The sequence below is a fragment of the Argentina silus genome (assembly GCF_951799395.1).
Source record: "Argentina silus genome assembly, chromosome: 3".
NCBI lineage: Eukaryota > Metazoa > Chordata > Actinopteri > Argentiniformes > Argentinidae > Argentina > Argentina silus.
In genome coordinates, this window is record NC_139657.1 from 5,138,739 (window position 1) to 5,155,118 (window position 16,380).

General features: G+C 39.8%; 1 protein-coding gene across 1 annotated transcript; it reads left to right on the plus strand.

Annotated features, from left to right (window-relative positions):
* Positions 1-1,847: 1,847 nt before the first annotated feature.
* Positions 1,848-12,055, plus strand: sh3gl3b (SH3-domain GRB2-like 3b; the record flags this gene model as incomplete). The annotated part of the gene is made up of 11 exons (XM_083665998.1): positions 1,848-1,892; positions 5,183-5,251; positions 5,442-5,514; positions 5,607-5,750; positions 7,072-7,205; positions 8,190-8,348; positions 9,148-9,251; positions 9,614-9,741; positions 10,116-10,148; positions 10,459-10,512; positions 11,203-12,055. The coding sequence occupies 11 exons, from the start codon at positions 1,848-1,850 to the stop codon at positions 11,442-11,444; spliced, it is 1,185 nt and encodes a 394-aa protein (XP_083522124.1). The 3' UTR covers positions 11,445-12,055.
* Between the last annotated feature and the right edge of the window lie 4,325 nt (positions 12,056-16,380).

Below are 16,380 nucleotides of genomic sequence, written 5' to 3' on the forward strand. Positions count from 1 at the left end.
ATGCTTTGAATAATTATCTCATGGAATACTGAATTAAAAGATGTTTGTTCTTACATTTCCTTTCTTCCACTCATTTCCTCTCTTCCTCTATAAAAAAAAACATTACATGGGAAATCTTGTTGCGTAATCTTTGGTCATCCTTCTACTTAAAGGGATAGTTTGGCGAAATTGTTATTAGTAATAATCTTACTGTATCAGTGTCTGATAGGCCAGTAGTAACAGCATCCATGACAAGCCATTGTTTATGTAGCAACACCACAAACACTCTTAACATTGTACAATGAAAGTTGATCTCCCCCTAAGTATCCATTCCCTTCTTGACACCGCTTGTCAGCAAAACTGAAATTCAAATGTTATTTCACACCCATTTATAGGTGGGGTCAACCCTATAGGAAGGGTAGGGATTATGTCAATTGAATTCTTATGACGTCAAACTTCGGCAAATGTGAGTTCCAATAGCCAAACCCTTCACACCCAGCTGTAATTACTTGCTACTTTGAAGAATCAATACAGGATGCTGAAGAAATATTTGTTTCAGTCAATGTATGTTAAAAGGTGCTGTGGGTCATTGCTCCACAGCACACACACCCATCTTGTTTGTATAACGCCTATTTTTGTATTATCCTGCCACAATTTCGATGTTTTGTTGATTTGGGATCCCTGTCAGTCAAATGCCACTGTCCTAAGTAATTATTCCAGTTACTCATGATTGTGGTTCACATATGTTTGTTCCACCTGTGTGGCGAATGGGATGCAGCAGGTGGAGCAAAGTGGTTGTGGTTGTGGTTGTGTTTCGTTCTCTAGCTCTTCACCCAGAAGTGTGCACTGTGCAACTTCCCCTCATGCATTTAAAAGCATTGGATTGGTGCAAGCATGCCTGGAGGAAGTTTCCACCATATTCCTTACATCAACCCACTCATTTTAAATCCATGAGGGCAGTGTATGAGTTTACACTTTTAACAAAAGGGTAGAGAATCGATTGGCAACCAGGTTCCCGTCATTTCTAAGGTTGTATTGATTCCAAGCCTGCTCTATGGGATTAGTCTGATACTGCATCTCTATCCAAGGCTCCAGCTCTGTGTTATGGGAACTGTACCGGACCCTACGAACCGGACCCTACGAACCGCATCTCTGCATTTCACCTTACGGCCTCTCAAGCCCTGTTCCTCCTCATCTCACTCCTCATCAACACTTTCTCCTCATCTCATCTTACCCTGCCTCACCACTTTAGACTTGAATTGATTCCATTTGATTTAAACACGTAAAATCTCTGTTTGTATCCCAAATTGGGATTTATCATAACATCAGGATACAGTGTTATCCAGGTGGACACAGGGAGAGGCAAGAGAACCCAATCCCAATGGGTTTTTCCTCCACTAAGGAGATTACTTACAGATTTTAGATTTATTGAGACGTCCTTTCTCATCACTGTATGGTTTTAGTCATTTTGTCCAACTATCTGTGCATAGATAAACTGGTGCTTTTAAAAAAAACAAAAAAAACTACACTGATGTTTCCACGAATGTAGCCTACTAGTTTATTCATAGAAATTGTCAGTTGGTTTGTTTATGGTGTATTTATTCAGTTCTTAGTCTTTTTTATACTCTAAGGAACGTAGACTACAATAAACGTCGGCACTTTAATTTACAACAACCGGAAGCTGTCAACCAATCGCGTTTGAGCGACTCAACAGCCCTCGTGAAGTGATTTAGCGCATTGATACAGCGGCGATGGAGACGCACTGGAGGGCAATGTTGGTACAAAGTAACCCACCGGTCAACTAGAGCGCGATTTGCGCCCGTTATTTACTCTGTCGTTTTCCTCTTCCTCAGAGTGTGTCTCCAAGGATGTCGGTGGCCGGGATAAAGAAGCAATTTCATAAAGCGAGTCAGGTAGGAGTCGGTCAGAGGTTGTTTGTTTTGTTTAGACTGGCGCCATGTGGATAAAGGTATACACCCCAGCAACCGTTGCTTCAGCAATGATTATGACGTGTGGTGGCTAAGCGCCAAGGCAGGGCTTTGACAAGAATGTTGAAATAGAGATGTTTTGCAGAAAGTAAAGTAGTATTTGTCTTTACCGCCTGTATTGTATTTGTACATGTCCTCTTGTGGATTCGGGACGGGTCATTGCAAAGCTGGATTGTGTAAAGGCCATTATCTAAAAATAAGTTAACACACCTTCTCTAAATAGTCTGCCACCAGGGTGTCTCATCTGCAATGCACCCTTATCTTTTAAGATGGATCGGTCTCTGTCCGTTCGTATGTCACATAATTATGTGCGTATGTCACACGCTTTATCTGGTAGCTCTGGTAACTTTTCAGCCTACCTGAAATCCGTGGAATGGCTTCAAAAAAGCGCATAGCTGTAAGGAGCAAGACAGATTAATCAAGACTGATGAATTAAGCACTACACGTTCCAGTAACTTTTCAGTCATGTCTCTATCGGATTCAATTATACAGTGCCTTGAAATAGTGGAAATTTTCACATGTTGTTGCCTCAAGCGTCTGATATTGAAATGCACTAGATTTAGATTTAGATTAGATGTTCTGGACGCTTTCAACAATGTGGACGTGACTAAGTATGAATAAGTATTCACCCCTCAGCGATCTCCTTGATTAGCTGAAATGCAAACATTTCTTCAACAAGTTACACGAGAAGTAGAATTTAGTCCATCTGAATGCAATACCCTTTTCTTTGTAGCCTTAATTGAATAGTGGAACGAGTATTGATCACAGTGTTGATCAGACCTTCTCAAATTTCTTTTGATACTGACAAAACCTCCCAGTCCCTGCCGATGATAAGCACATCCATCACATGATGCAGCTACCACCATACCTGCCAGAGAACCGACTCCACATATACCTATAGTTTGACTATTTCTGTTGACGGTTCGGGATACACCACAGAGATTAGCGCTATAGGCAATGGCTGGCCACTGATGGATTTTGGCTGACCGTTGGCCCTGTGCATCCCAGCGTTTAGACCACTGGGGGACCAAGTGGGAATGTTTCCTCAATGTCACTAGAATAGCCCCTTTTTAATGTTATTTGCTGACACATCAGGGCTTTAAATGTAACGTTCTTAATGTCCCCTTGAATGCCCTAAATAAGAGCATTACATTAAGACCCTAACGTCACTGGAATGTTTCCACACAATGTTGTTAGTGTTCCAAAAATGTCCCCACAGTGTCCTGACATTCAGGACCTCTAGGGGACAGAGACCTGTTCTGTTCGTGATAACCTCGGGACAGAGACGTATTCTATGTGGGATGCTTTTTTTGCCTTTTTACCTAAAAGTGTTTACAGGCCTGGTTGAGTGATTGCAATGTCTTTTTGTATGTACATATTCAACCATAAAATTAGGATATGTCCACAAATATATGGGCAATCGACGTGTATATATATATTTTTTTGTCCAAAGGCAATATTTCAATGTCAACATAATTTCCCAAAACCTGTGCTCCAAAATATTTTTCTAATTAGTGTTACAGCGCACTTTGTCAATGTTGCCTCTTTCAATCAATCGCTACCTTCACTGATGACGTCATAGTGTAATTTGCATACCCAGGTAAACAGAAATGGGTCACGTTAATGTGCAGTGAGACATACTGAGGGGCCGGTTAAGATCACTAATGCCCGCACACTCACTCCAAGTTATCAATTTACACCTCTATAGAGGCTATTGTGGATGCATTTTACTTCCAATCAGCTAGCTACCACTAACACTAGCTAGCTACTACTAACGTTAGCAAACATAAATAGCTCCATAAATGCTCTGCAGTCTTTTTCGTTCAAGTGAGATGTTGGGTCACACTTTACAGTGCTCATATTACAATGTAATACGTTGGTAAAGTGAAATGTCACTGGAGACTCCCAAACAAACATTGAAAATTGTCATATTTGTCATACTTGACAAGTATGATTATCTCCTATGATCATTTTCATGGGACTTAGAGGAATCCTGTTTAAAAAAACTGAATTTACATTTTAAACCATCATTAGTTTATAGACAACACTTGTGTGAACATACCCATCAGTGTTCAGATTTGAATATATGTACTTTAAGTTCCACTCTTGAAAACTTTGTCAGTTGCCTCTATAGGCAATATATGAGGCTTCTTGGCGACGTGTTAAGATGTTACACTACATTCCAGGGATAACATTAGTTGCTAGTCTTATCTAGCTAGTGCCCATGCTGCATGCTGACACTTAAAGCTCCTTGTTTTGTGCATGTTTGCATTGCATTACTGCAGAGATGGGGAGTGCTCTTCGAATGACAGCTCAAGGGCCAGACCTGCTGACAGAAGGAGTTGGGGGTGAAAATGTGTGGGCCTGACTGGCATAGCCTCGTCGAAAACCATCCTGTACTGGTACTGGTTGTGTTTAAAACACACTAGTTCTCTGCTCTGTAATGGCCCTGAAAAATCACTTGAAAGTGGTAATATAATTGTACATCACAAAACATGCGCCAAAACTTGTAATTTTGTTATCGAATGTGGAATTGTTTGTGTTGTTGGTGGTCTGAGGCTCCAGTTTTCACTAGAAAGTGAGGGTGGTATGTTAAAACCTTCTGCATTACTACTTCCTAGTCCTCATTGACTTTTATTTTATGAAGCTTGTTCTCTCTGACCAGCAATCCCAATATGTTGATAGTCTTAGTGCTACCAATAGATTCCAGTTCTATAAACACTTGACCTTAATAAATGGTTCAGGCAAGATTTAGGCCAAAAACCCATTGGAGTTTTTGGACGCACACCAGCATTTTTGAGTGAGCTGTTCTGGGCCACAAGATTTTCACAGTGTCATGACGCACCTTATTGAAATATGCAGCCTATTTTTAGTATGATATTTTTCAGTAGAGTGACACTGTCATATTGCAGTTACCATTTAGTTCTCCTTTGAGATGTTTACGTTTTTGATCAGAGGGTTTGCTATAGTGAAGTATGTATACTGTATGGTACAGAATATGATTCTTAAGGTTATTAGGGCAATGCCCACATCTAAAGTGCTTATTCATTTGAATCGGCATACATTAATCTTTGAATCATTTTTAGCAAGTTTGTATAAGATTTTCTTCTACAAGCCGACATGACTATGGTTTTTTTTACTCTTTTGTACCGTCACAGACTCTCTTTCTCTCTGTTTGTCCTGATATTTCTCCTCCTTCTCTTATCTTGCCACAGCTACTGAATGAAAAGATAAATGGGGCTGAGGGAACAAAGCTGGATGAAGAATTCTTGAAAATGGAAAGGGTAAGGTTGGACTGTAATACAATATTTTCCTTCCTCAGCAAAGACATTTTGAACTTAAATCAATAAATCAATGCTGAGTAATTTAGTTTTTATAGAGCTACGGTAGGAGTTTGTGTGAAGGAGAAAACACATAATTTGATTCATAAGTTTCCTTTTCCTCCCTCCCTGTCCTTGTCATTCGTTATTGCAGAAAATTGATGTCACCCACAAAATGGTTCTTGAACTTGTTCCCAAAACCACAGAGTACCTCCAGCCAAACCCAGGTATGGCATCAAATATACAGTTTTTCAGTATGTTGGATTATGTGAATGTGATGTGGATGTGCTTACATACTATGAATGTGATTGGCACACAGCCTACAGAGCCAAACTGGGCATGCTCAACACGGTATCCAGGATCCGTGGGCAGGTGAAGACCGTGGGGTACCCCCAGACAGAGGGAATGCTGGGGGACTGTATGCTTCGCTACGGCAGGGAGCTGGGAGTTGGCTCTGCCTTTGGTATGTCATTAATGTGATTAGAACGTAAACTGTCACCCTTGATGCCCTGCTGACATCACTGCTCCACTCTGACAGCTAGATGTGGTCCTCTGTGGCCCAGTTGGTCGAGCATGGCGCTAACAACGCTTAGGTTGTGGGTTTGATTCCTGCTGGGACCATATATACTGAAATGTAAGTCGCTTTGGATAAAAGCATCAGCTAAATGGCATTTATTATATATTATTATATTATATATTAGATGCGTGGCTATCTTGGAATTATCGTTAAATATGAGACAATGGTGGCATTTAGTGTTAGTTTTTTGCCATCAGAAGATTGTACTAATGCATTTAATCCTCACAAAAATGTACTCTTAAAGCAGAAATGTACAAAATGTATAACAAGCCTAGATTTGCTTACTGGAATGGTGTCATGATGATGCATTTTGTGTCAAATTATGAGGCTATTCTGGAATCATGAGGCTGTTCTGTAAGCTTGCTATTGATATGTATGAGGTGTTTATGCACAAAATAGGGATATTCTGGGGCTTTTCTTCTGGTGGACTGATGAAAAATATACTAGGAAATGGTTTGTGAAAATGATTTATCTAGCAAGTCATAAAATTGCAATTGTTATGGGAAACGGGGGCGGAATACAGCAAGTGACGATTTTCCATTATCCAGAGCCCCAATTTATCTTGTGAAGTGACTATGTCCCATTGAGATATTTTTTTGGAAGGTCTATGCCCTAGAGTTGCAAAATATGCACATTAGGGCTGTGCATATCAGTTGATTAATTGAACAACACATTTCAGAAAAGAAATTCAGCTGATTCCTATTCATCCGACCAAGGACAAGAAGTTAAAGCTAGAAACAGTGAAAAGTATCCAAGTAAACAGAGGCACTACCAAGGAAGCTTGGTGAAAGCAATTTGCACCCTTTTGTCTTAATCTCTTTTCAAGGTGAAAAATAAGGTGAGAAAAGCCACATTTCCACATCAGATTAATCGGTATTTTAATCAACTAATAGAAACAAAATTAATCAACTGATTGTTTTAATCAACTGACAGCCCTAATGTTCAGAGTTGAAGAAAAGGTGATGCATGTTCTGGTAACACGTCCATACTTCCATTGTATTATACTCACGATATACCTCATCAATGAGTTCCCTACTCTACAGGGTTTAGAAAGGTACAAACAGAAGCATCCTCCCTGATAAAAGTGTTAGAGGGTTATCATGTGATGCATTTTGTTCCTCACATGTTTATTCCTTGAATGATACAGTTCGTATATTCAACAGAATTCAGTCTTTAAGATGCGACTCCATATGAAAATTCCCTACAGGCTGTGCACTGGCGGACATTGGGGACGCACTGAAACAGATGGCCCAAGCCAGAGACTGTCTGGACGTCAACGTGAAGCACAACTTCATTGACCCCTTGCAGACGCTCCAGGACAAAGACCTGAGGGAGATCGGGGTGAGGCTCGGCGTCACTCAGAATAGTTGAGAAAGTTCAGAATTGGCAAAACCATTTGTGCTTTGGAAAAGGGAACCGTTGACTAATTGTGACTTATTTTTGCATGTGCTACGTTCTGATGTGATTGCTGGTTCTTGAATTTGAGTTTGCATTTGAATTTAAGTAGAGTGGAATTAAAGGAAGTAGAATTTTATTAAATTAATTTCTTATTATTTAATCTACTTCATTTATTCCATACAGAACTATAAACAATGTGTATTAAAAATGCTATAATATTTATATTATATTTAAATATTTTCATGTTAGTTGTCTCTTCACTTCTAATTTTGTTTCGTATCAGAAATAGATGCCCAGAATGCATTAGATCAAGCATTGCTGAATGCAAGGGGACAACCTAAACCGTTTGATGATGTACAGTAATGCTTACAGTCCTGTAATATTTCAAATGGAATCCCAAGTTCATGGAAAAGGCGACACTCCAAAATATTTTTTTAAAAGGACGTCACCTCATTTCACCTTTTTTAATTTCGGCCAGGCGTTTTGGCAGTTACGGTTACGCCTTCATCAGAGCATCAGGATATTTGCCAAACCCATATTTTCTCCTGCGGGTGTAGTGATGATTACAATTGCCCACACCTTAACATCCTGATGCTCCAATGAAGGCGTAACAACCAAAACGTGTTTTCGCCTGCCGGGCCGAAATTAAAAAGGTGAAATGAGATCGTCTTGGTGAGATCGTCTAGCTGCGTCTTGCTGTCCCTTTTTCAAATATTCCCGAGTGCCGCCATTTCCTGTTGTTCCACGAACATGGGATTACATTTGAAGTCAATAATGCTATACTCTATATGGCAGAGCGCCCAGCCACTGAAGTAGCTACCGTAACATTGTTTCATGAATCGTTTATTACTGTCTAGTGTCGATGTCAATGCAGAGTAGATTGAGCTGAAAACACTCTATAATGTTTGTATACATTGTGCAATTCAGCACCACCTGAGAAAACTGGAAGGCCGTCGGCTCGACTTCGACTACAAGAAGAGAGGCAAAGGCAAAATCTCCGATGAGGAGATCAAGCAGGCGTGGGAGAAGTTTGCTGACTCCAAAGAGCTGGCAGAGAGAAGCATGTTCAACCTCTTAGAAAGTGATGTGAGGATAAACAACTAAAAACACTGCCATTCTACAACACACTCCTTAAATGGTCATTCATAAGCTGTTTTCTTGCTATTAAATGATTCTGTTTTTTAAAAACAAACCACACACACACACACACTCTGCATGCACACAAATCTTGAATTTATATAAACCAGGAGAATTCAAAGCTTATTTGTCAGGTGAACTGGTACAAGCAGTTTTACTCGCTTTCAAATGTAAACAAACCAGTTCAGCATTGTGTAAATGTAAATCTCTATTGTCATTTTCTTTTCAACTTCCAATCCCTACATGCAATTTTGAATTACAACTCCTTGGGGTCCAGTAACTGCTTATGCCACATATTTGTACTGTCTATGTCATGCATAATGCTACCTACGGTAAATAATATGTTCAGTAATATGGGGGTTCAGGATGCAGGATAAGTGTCTTAGTGAGTTTCTTTATTTTTACATTTACATTTATGACATTTAGCAGACGCCTTTATCCAAAGCGACTTACAACAAATACATTTGTCCAAGTAAGTGAATCATCTATCCATCAGTCATCATAAGAAAAAGTAATCTATGCTAGGACCAGAGGCTATTGGCAGTCACAATGCTAGAAGAAATCCTTTGATAACTTTGTATAAGTCAGCAACACTGACAATAGTCACGCCTACAGTATATTTCAGTATAAACAACAAGATGGTACTTGTGCATATTCAGAAAAGGTTAGTTTGCTTGGTGAAATATCCCATAAGATAATGGCCCCTGGACCCTGAATTACAGTGCTGAAACCAATTATCATCTTGCAGGTGGAGCAAGTGAGTCACCTATCCTCTTTGATTGGGGCAGCCCTGGACTATCACCGCCAGTCTAGCCAAATCCTGAATGACCTGAATAGAAGTCTGCAGGGCAGGTGATGACAGCATTTATGTTACAATACACTCTTGGGGGGGGGGGTGCTTGGTGGCGTAGCACACTAATGCGCTTACCACATAATCGCAAGGTTCCTGGTTCGATTCTGACCCTCGACCTATCTTGCATGTCATCCCTCCTCTCTCTCCCATCCTTCCTGTCAATCTCTACTGCCTCTATCCCAATAAAGCAGAAATGCCCTAAAGATATATTTAAAAAAACAAAAAACAATACACTCTTGAGAGGGAGATGCAATCATGAGCTACATTGACTCGATACTCAAGATTAACTTGATACTGGCAGGGTTTGGCTCATCGTTGATGATGTTGATGGTTGTGACCTTGTCTTTTTCTCCCTTTTTAGGCTAGCTTCTGCGAGCAAAAGACCAAAGAGGGAGTTCAGATCCAAATCTTTTATGGTTAACACAAACCACACACAGCAAAATGGATATTCTTCTCAAAGATCATCAGTCAAATCAGTCGTATCCTCAGGTGATTAGTTTGATTTATTATCAAAAGGTGAACATATTTACAGTCGGACTGAAATCGGCATCGTAGGAATGCCTCAACACAACAAGGAAAATCAAAAAAAATCATAAAAGCTGATTTGATTAACGTAACTTTAAAATAATGTTGAAACTTGCATAAGAAAAAATAATTTCAGTCCTACTTTGATAGTTTACTGCATTTCCATACTGTGCCCAAGCTAAGTCTGAAAAGGATGCCTATATTTTTAAAGGACAAATCCTAACTTGATATTCAAATTCATAAATGTTTTAATCAAACATTGATTCACTGAATAGAGATGTGTGTGATGGTTGATTACATTTCCCCAAATTGTTTGTGTCCATTATCTTTTATTGTAGGTTCTCGGATAAGCCAAACTGTGAATGAGAAAAGTAAGTACCCTAATAATTTATGGCACAGATGCAGCATTTGCAAGTCTTCAGAGAGAAATAGTTTCACAGATGTTTCTGATTGTCCCTGATTCTTATTATTAATATATAGATAAATTACTCTGATAATGTGTGTGCTCAATACAAGATGAGCTTTACCCTGAAACAATCAATAATTATGGAGCTTGCTTTTAAAAAAAGAAGCTTGCACCTCAAAACGAAGCGTTTACCTCTTGGGCAGTTGCTGTATGTAGGAAGTGCAGCTCTTAACCACTTCATACAATTTGTTGTCACCCTATACCACTTTTCCTAGCTGACCAGTTCACAAGCATACCTCTAAGTGCAGAAATTCCCATCATCTGTCACCGTGAGTAAACCCGGGTCATGGTCTACATATTCTATACTGTGTTTATGTCTGATGAATGAAGTGGTGTCTAACAAGGTGTGCGGTATAAGATGGGTACTTTATTGATTCCCGAGGGGAAATTAAGGCGTTACAGCAGCTCCCATCACAAACAACAACAACAAAATAAAGCGACAATACAAAGACATTTAAAGTGACCATAAAATAGACATCTGAAACACTATATACAGTAAGAACAGTCCTGTGTGATTTAACATCCCCCAGCCTGACTCTGATCACCCCGATCGAGCCAGGAGGAGGAGGAGGAGTTGTACAGTCTTATTGCGGCAGGCAGAAAAGATCTCCGATAACTTCTAGTTATGTGTAAAGGTACAGGGCGTTCAGCATCAATTAAATTGAGTTAACATTAGTATCCATTGCTCTTCTTCTGTATGTGTAACAATATGGCACACAATTTGTATATGGTCTGCTGGGACTCAAATCAATTAAATCTATTTTAAAGTTAGGTTGTAACACAACAATATGTCCATTGAGATTCCAGATTCCAGTCCATTGGCTCAATTTAATTTCCCTTTTCTAAATATGTCGCTTAAAATGTAGGTATTTGGCATTAAATACACATTATACACAAAAACACAATACATCTTGATTGACCCAATGCTCTCTCTCTTTTTCTCTCTCTATTTTGGTCAGATGATTGTGAGGTTCTCCTGGATCAGCCCTGCTGCCGGGCGCTCTACGGCTTTGTGCCTGAGAATGAAGGAGAGCTGGGCTTCAAGCAGGGTGACCTCATCATTCTCACCAACCAGATTGATGACAACTGGTACGAGGGCATGATCAGTGGAGAGTCTGGCTTCTTCCCCATCAGCTATGTCAACGTCCTTGTACCTTTGCCAAGTGATGTCAGGACAGCACGTCTAGCCACTGGTCCATGAACTCATCACCTGAGCACTCTCCTCTTATTTTCTAATGAACGTCATTCCAATTTCGGATTGATTTATGGATTTTTTTTTTTTCATTTCTTAGAGCCAATCTACTAGAGGCATGTCAGGAATGCCTAATTTGGTGATACCATTGCTTTTGCCGGGACCTATTGTGATACTTCGCCCTCTCTCACTGACCAAACTGCACAGACACACAGGGTTGTTATTTACTTAGTCACAAGCGTTCCAAACTCTTTTAATGATGGCAACTTTCCTTCTACATTCCACCATTGACATTCCACCATCCCACCACAGGACATCCAAGAAAATAATCAAATCCTCACAGACAAATATATTGTACAGTAAATGTTAAAACTTACAGGAAACTCGATTCTAGCTCGCTTCTGCTACACTTCAACACATTACCATTGTTACATGCCTACATTGCCATGGCTACATTACCATGGCTACATTACCTTCTAGGGTTTATTGTTTGAATCTCATTTGACACCAATCTAGCCACGCACAGCGCTTCCCATAACAGTCAAGGAAGAAAATAATAATAAAATAAACTTAAAAAACCTAAAGACCTCCTTTGGTCTGAAATGAAATACCCCACATTAAAGTTCACTCTGAGAAAAAAAATAAAACATAAATTTTCCACAATACCTCCACCAAAACACTTTTTAAGCCCATATCCTTCTTATTGAACAAATTGCAGAATTCAGCAATTGTACAGACCCACAGTTACGGAGCCTCACACGTCTTACAAGGAGGTAGTACGGTTGGTGAAAAATATAGTCCCGCTTCAGATCAACAACATAAATATTTGAAAAACTGACAATTCTTGCTGGACATTACAATGGTTTTTGGAGCCCTACTAGCTAGTGGCTGCTATGATTTGCTCAAGTAGTATATAGGCTAAAAAATGTTTTATCTAGAAAGGTTTTCCTTGCATGAAAATTAAGCAGTGATTATGACTGCCCAAGGAGAGCCCAAATAACACATTTCTGGGGAAAAAAATACTCATACTCAACAGTTATGCAGCATTGTCTATATCAAAGTCAAAGTCAAAGTCAAAGTGGCTTTATTGTCAATTCTTCACATGTCAAGACATACAAAGGAATCGAGAGGACGTTTCTCACTCTCCCACGGTGAGACAGATAAAGTGCCCAGGCACAACAGATAACACATACTAAAAGTAAAACATTCAATAAAAATAATTTAAACAGTGCAAAAAGAGCAGTCAGTAAAGACAGTAAGTAGCAGCCAAATACTGTGTATTCTGTATAAAAAAAATAATAATAGTGCAATAGTGCATTGTAGCAATAGAATAGTGGATTGTCCAGAGTCCGTAGTGTTATTTGGGGGGGGGGGGGGGGGCTGAAGGGTTGGGAGGGGGGGTGGTGGTTTCAGCTTCTTGACAGCTTGGAGGATGTGGCTGGGGGAAGTGAGGGGAGAGAATTTAGCTTCCTGACAGCTTGGGGTATGAAGCTTTTCGTGAGTCTGGTGGTGTGGGCACGGAGGCTCCTATACCTTCTTCCAGAAGGCAGGAGGCTGAACAGACTGTGTGCGGGGTGGCTTGCGTCGCTCACAATCGAGGTAGCTTTGCGGGTGAGGCGGGTGGAGTAAGTCTCTTGCAGGGAAGGGAGTGGGGCACCAATGATCTTAGCAGCTGTGTTCACAATGCGTTGCAGTGCTTTCCTACTGTGTTCGGTGCAGCTACCGCCCCACACAGTGATGCAGCTGGACAGGATGCTTTCAATGGTGCCTCGGTAGAATGTTGTCAGGATAGGTGTGGGAGCTTTCGCTCGCTTCAGCTTGCGGAGGAAGTAGAGGCGCCGCTGGGCTGTCTTCGCCAGTGATGCGGTGTTGGTGGTCCAGGAGAGGTCCTCACTGATGTGCACCCCCAGGAATTTGGTGCTGCTCACTCTCTCCACAGCAGCACCATCGATGGTCAGTGGTGGGTGTTCGGTGTGCCCTCTCCGGAAGTCGACCACAATATCCATGTCTCTATGACTTTTTTAATAATAGTAATAATAAAATACATTATAATTATATTTATTTATTTATTACAAATAAAGGCAGTCATATATGTGTGATAAAGAGATAACTTCCAGATTCTGAATGTTTCATTCAGCTTTTGAGCCACAAATATATTATTTTACATCAAAGCCGATGCAAAGCATGAAAGTGTGATTACAGTCCTTAACACCCGATAAGACATTGTTGCCTATATGCAACATCAGGTATTAAAGGTTAGTAGAGTTACTCGCAATTTTACAAAGCTACCTTCACAGTAACTAACCAAAAATGTAATAGCATCCAACAGTAAACATAAGTGCTGCATAAATCCACATAAGAGACACTGTAGGCTGCTAACGAATTGTTCAACATTACAGCCAGGATCAACAATAGTGGAGAAGATATGTGGCTAGTCAAATTAGTTTTCAGATTGAACGATCCCTAAATGCATAAAATTTTGTTTCTGCCTCGCCCCATATAAAGCCCATTTTAGATGGCTTTCTGTCTATATAGCATATGTGTTAGCCAGGGTCAACTCATAGGAGGACTGTTTATTTTAGCACATATTTTGTTACGTCATAGTTTCTCTTTACTGTATATATTTACTCTACATGTAGAGCGGTGAACGTTGACAGGGGATTTCTGTTATCGGGATTTGTGATACAAGGTTTCTTATTACTATTAGTAGTGTTCGATAAGCGTCTGTACCAGTTTTGCTGACTTAAACATTATTCCCTAGTTTGGTAGTTTCCGGAAACTAACACTTGTTGCATTTAAAGGGTCAATCTGGGATTAGTATGTACATTTTTATTTTTTTTACTTTTAAATTATTGATATATAGCCATTGATTCTTGAAGAATATAACTTATTTATGCCTTATGATCTTAGTTAAACTGTCTTACCCCATCAGAAGCCAAAATATAAACTTGTTTTACTCCACTGTTTTATAAACAATGTAATTGTAACGTTGGTAGTTAATCCCAGATTGCCCCTTTAAGCACGTTTTTTAAATATCTGTAGCCTTGATCATTACCGTTGCGTATTTGCACAGTGCTTGTTTCTCTTTTTGGCAAGGAAACATGAAACACACACTGTGCTTTTATCTCAAACATGTACACACACACACACACACACACACACACACACACACACACACACACACACACACACACACACACACACACAGACAGTGTATTTCACCTCAGTTATTATTAGTATTGTAGGCTGGTGTCCTAAAATATTCAGATGTAACCTAGGCTGTCAGAAGATTTCACTTGAATGAATGAATGAATGAATGTAAAATAAAACGGCAGCATTTATTTCCTATTTATTCTCAATGCTTGCTGTTTTAAGTGATCATATTCCATGCTGAAATTAGACTGAAATTACACAATGATACGCTACTGTAGTTAAAACAGAGTAATTATATATGATTGCATGTACAGTATTACTGTATCTTGTCAGTGAATAATATTGTCTTATTTCATTAACAGCTTTGCCACAGCTGTCCTCACAGTCACCAATCTCCTTTTGCTAGAAAGATCAAAGGAATTATTTAGGTTTTAATTTATGAAGAATCTGAATAAATAAGAAATGGATTCGCTCTGTTTGTCTCAGTCTGTCGATTTCTGTGATTATTGCTCATGTAATGGAGTGTGAGACAGAGACATTGGGTTTGTTTCACTTTAAAATGTAACTGGACTTGAATTCAGACGAGGCTGGGCGAGGGCGGTGTATGTGTATGTGCAGTCTCAAGTAGTTGGACAATAATAATAATAATAATAATAATAATAATAATGCATTTTATTTGGAGGCGCCTTTCAGGTCACCCAAGGTCCCCTCTGCAATTCTGACTGCAAGACTTGAAAACATGGTGGTAACAACATGATGATGGCTATGAAATGCTCAATAAATCCTCCTATGAATTGTCACCACATAACACAACCATCAACTGAACATATGTGCGATCGACAGATCTCTCAAATACCATAATGATGTATATCCTACCACGGTCTACTCTTATATTTTCATTTCACAAATATTATTGCTTAAGCTCTAATACTGTAGCCTACATTGTTCATGGGTTGACTGTGATGCGTGTAATGGCAACAGTACACAAACCTATTCATTTCTGATCAAGCCATTACAGCAACCAAATACTAAGTATCATCAGTTTAACCCCATCAAATTGTTCTAGTGAAGGTGCAGATTGAAGCGCTTTCAGGCTTGTTGACCAAATGCTTGATTTGAATGCTCCAGTAGTGCAGCCTATGTTGGGGGGATATTTTCCATTGTGAAACATTTTGGGGAAATAAGTGCTTCCTTACATCATTGATAGTGTAAGGAAGTATGTGACCCATTGACGCATCAAACGCTGTGTATCTTCTCTGATGATGTTCTGCCAGGCCTAACTAACTGAATCTTGATTTTCCTCTCTCTCACTCAATATGAAGTCTTATCATGCACAAACACACATGGTAATTGAAAATACATTTCAATACATATCATAGATAGAAATCATAGAACTGATTGGTATTGACTACTGAGTATTTTAATTAGTAGGTGAAACAGACGTCAAGTTGTTGCAAACATTAGCCCCGCAATTCGAGTTGCTCGAACCGAGTCTCGAACTTGCGACCTCGTGTCTCAATTACCCGATGTTAACCTACGCTATCGAAAGCTAGTAATTCGACAGTGCGGTATTTGAACTTGAGACGTGAGTTTGCCATCTCAACTCGGTTACACTCACGACATCACAGCAAGCTCAGCCATCGAGCTGAGCCCAACTGCGCATCCAATGAAACGTCAAGTTGCTGCAAACAGTAGCCCCTCAATTCAAGTTGCTCCGACCAAGTCTCGAACTTGCGACCACTGACTTGCCAACACGTGACCGTCTTCTCTACTACCCGACGTTAACCAGCCT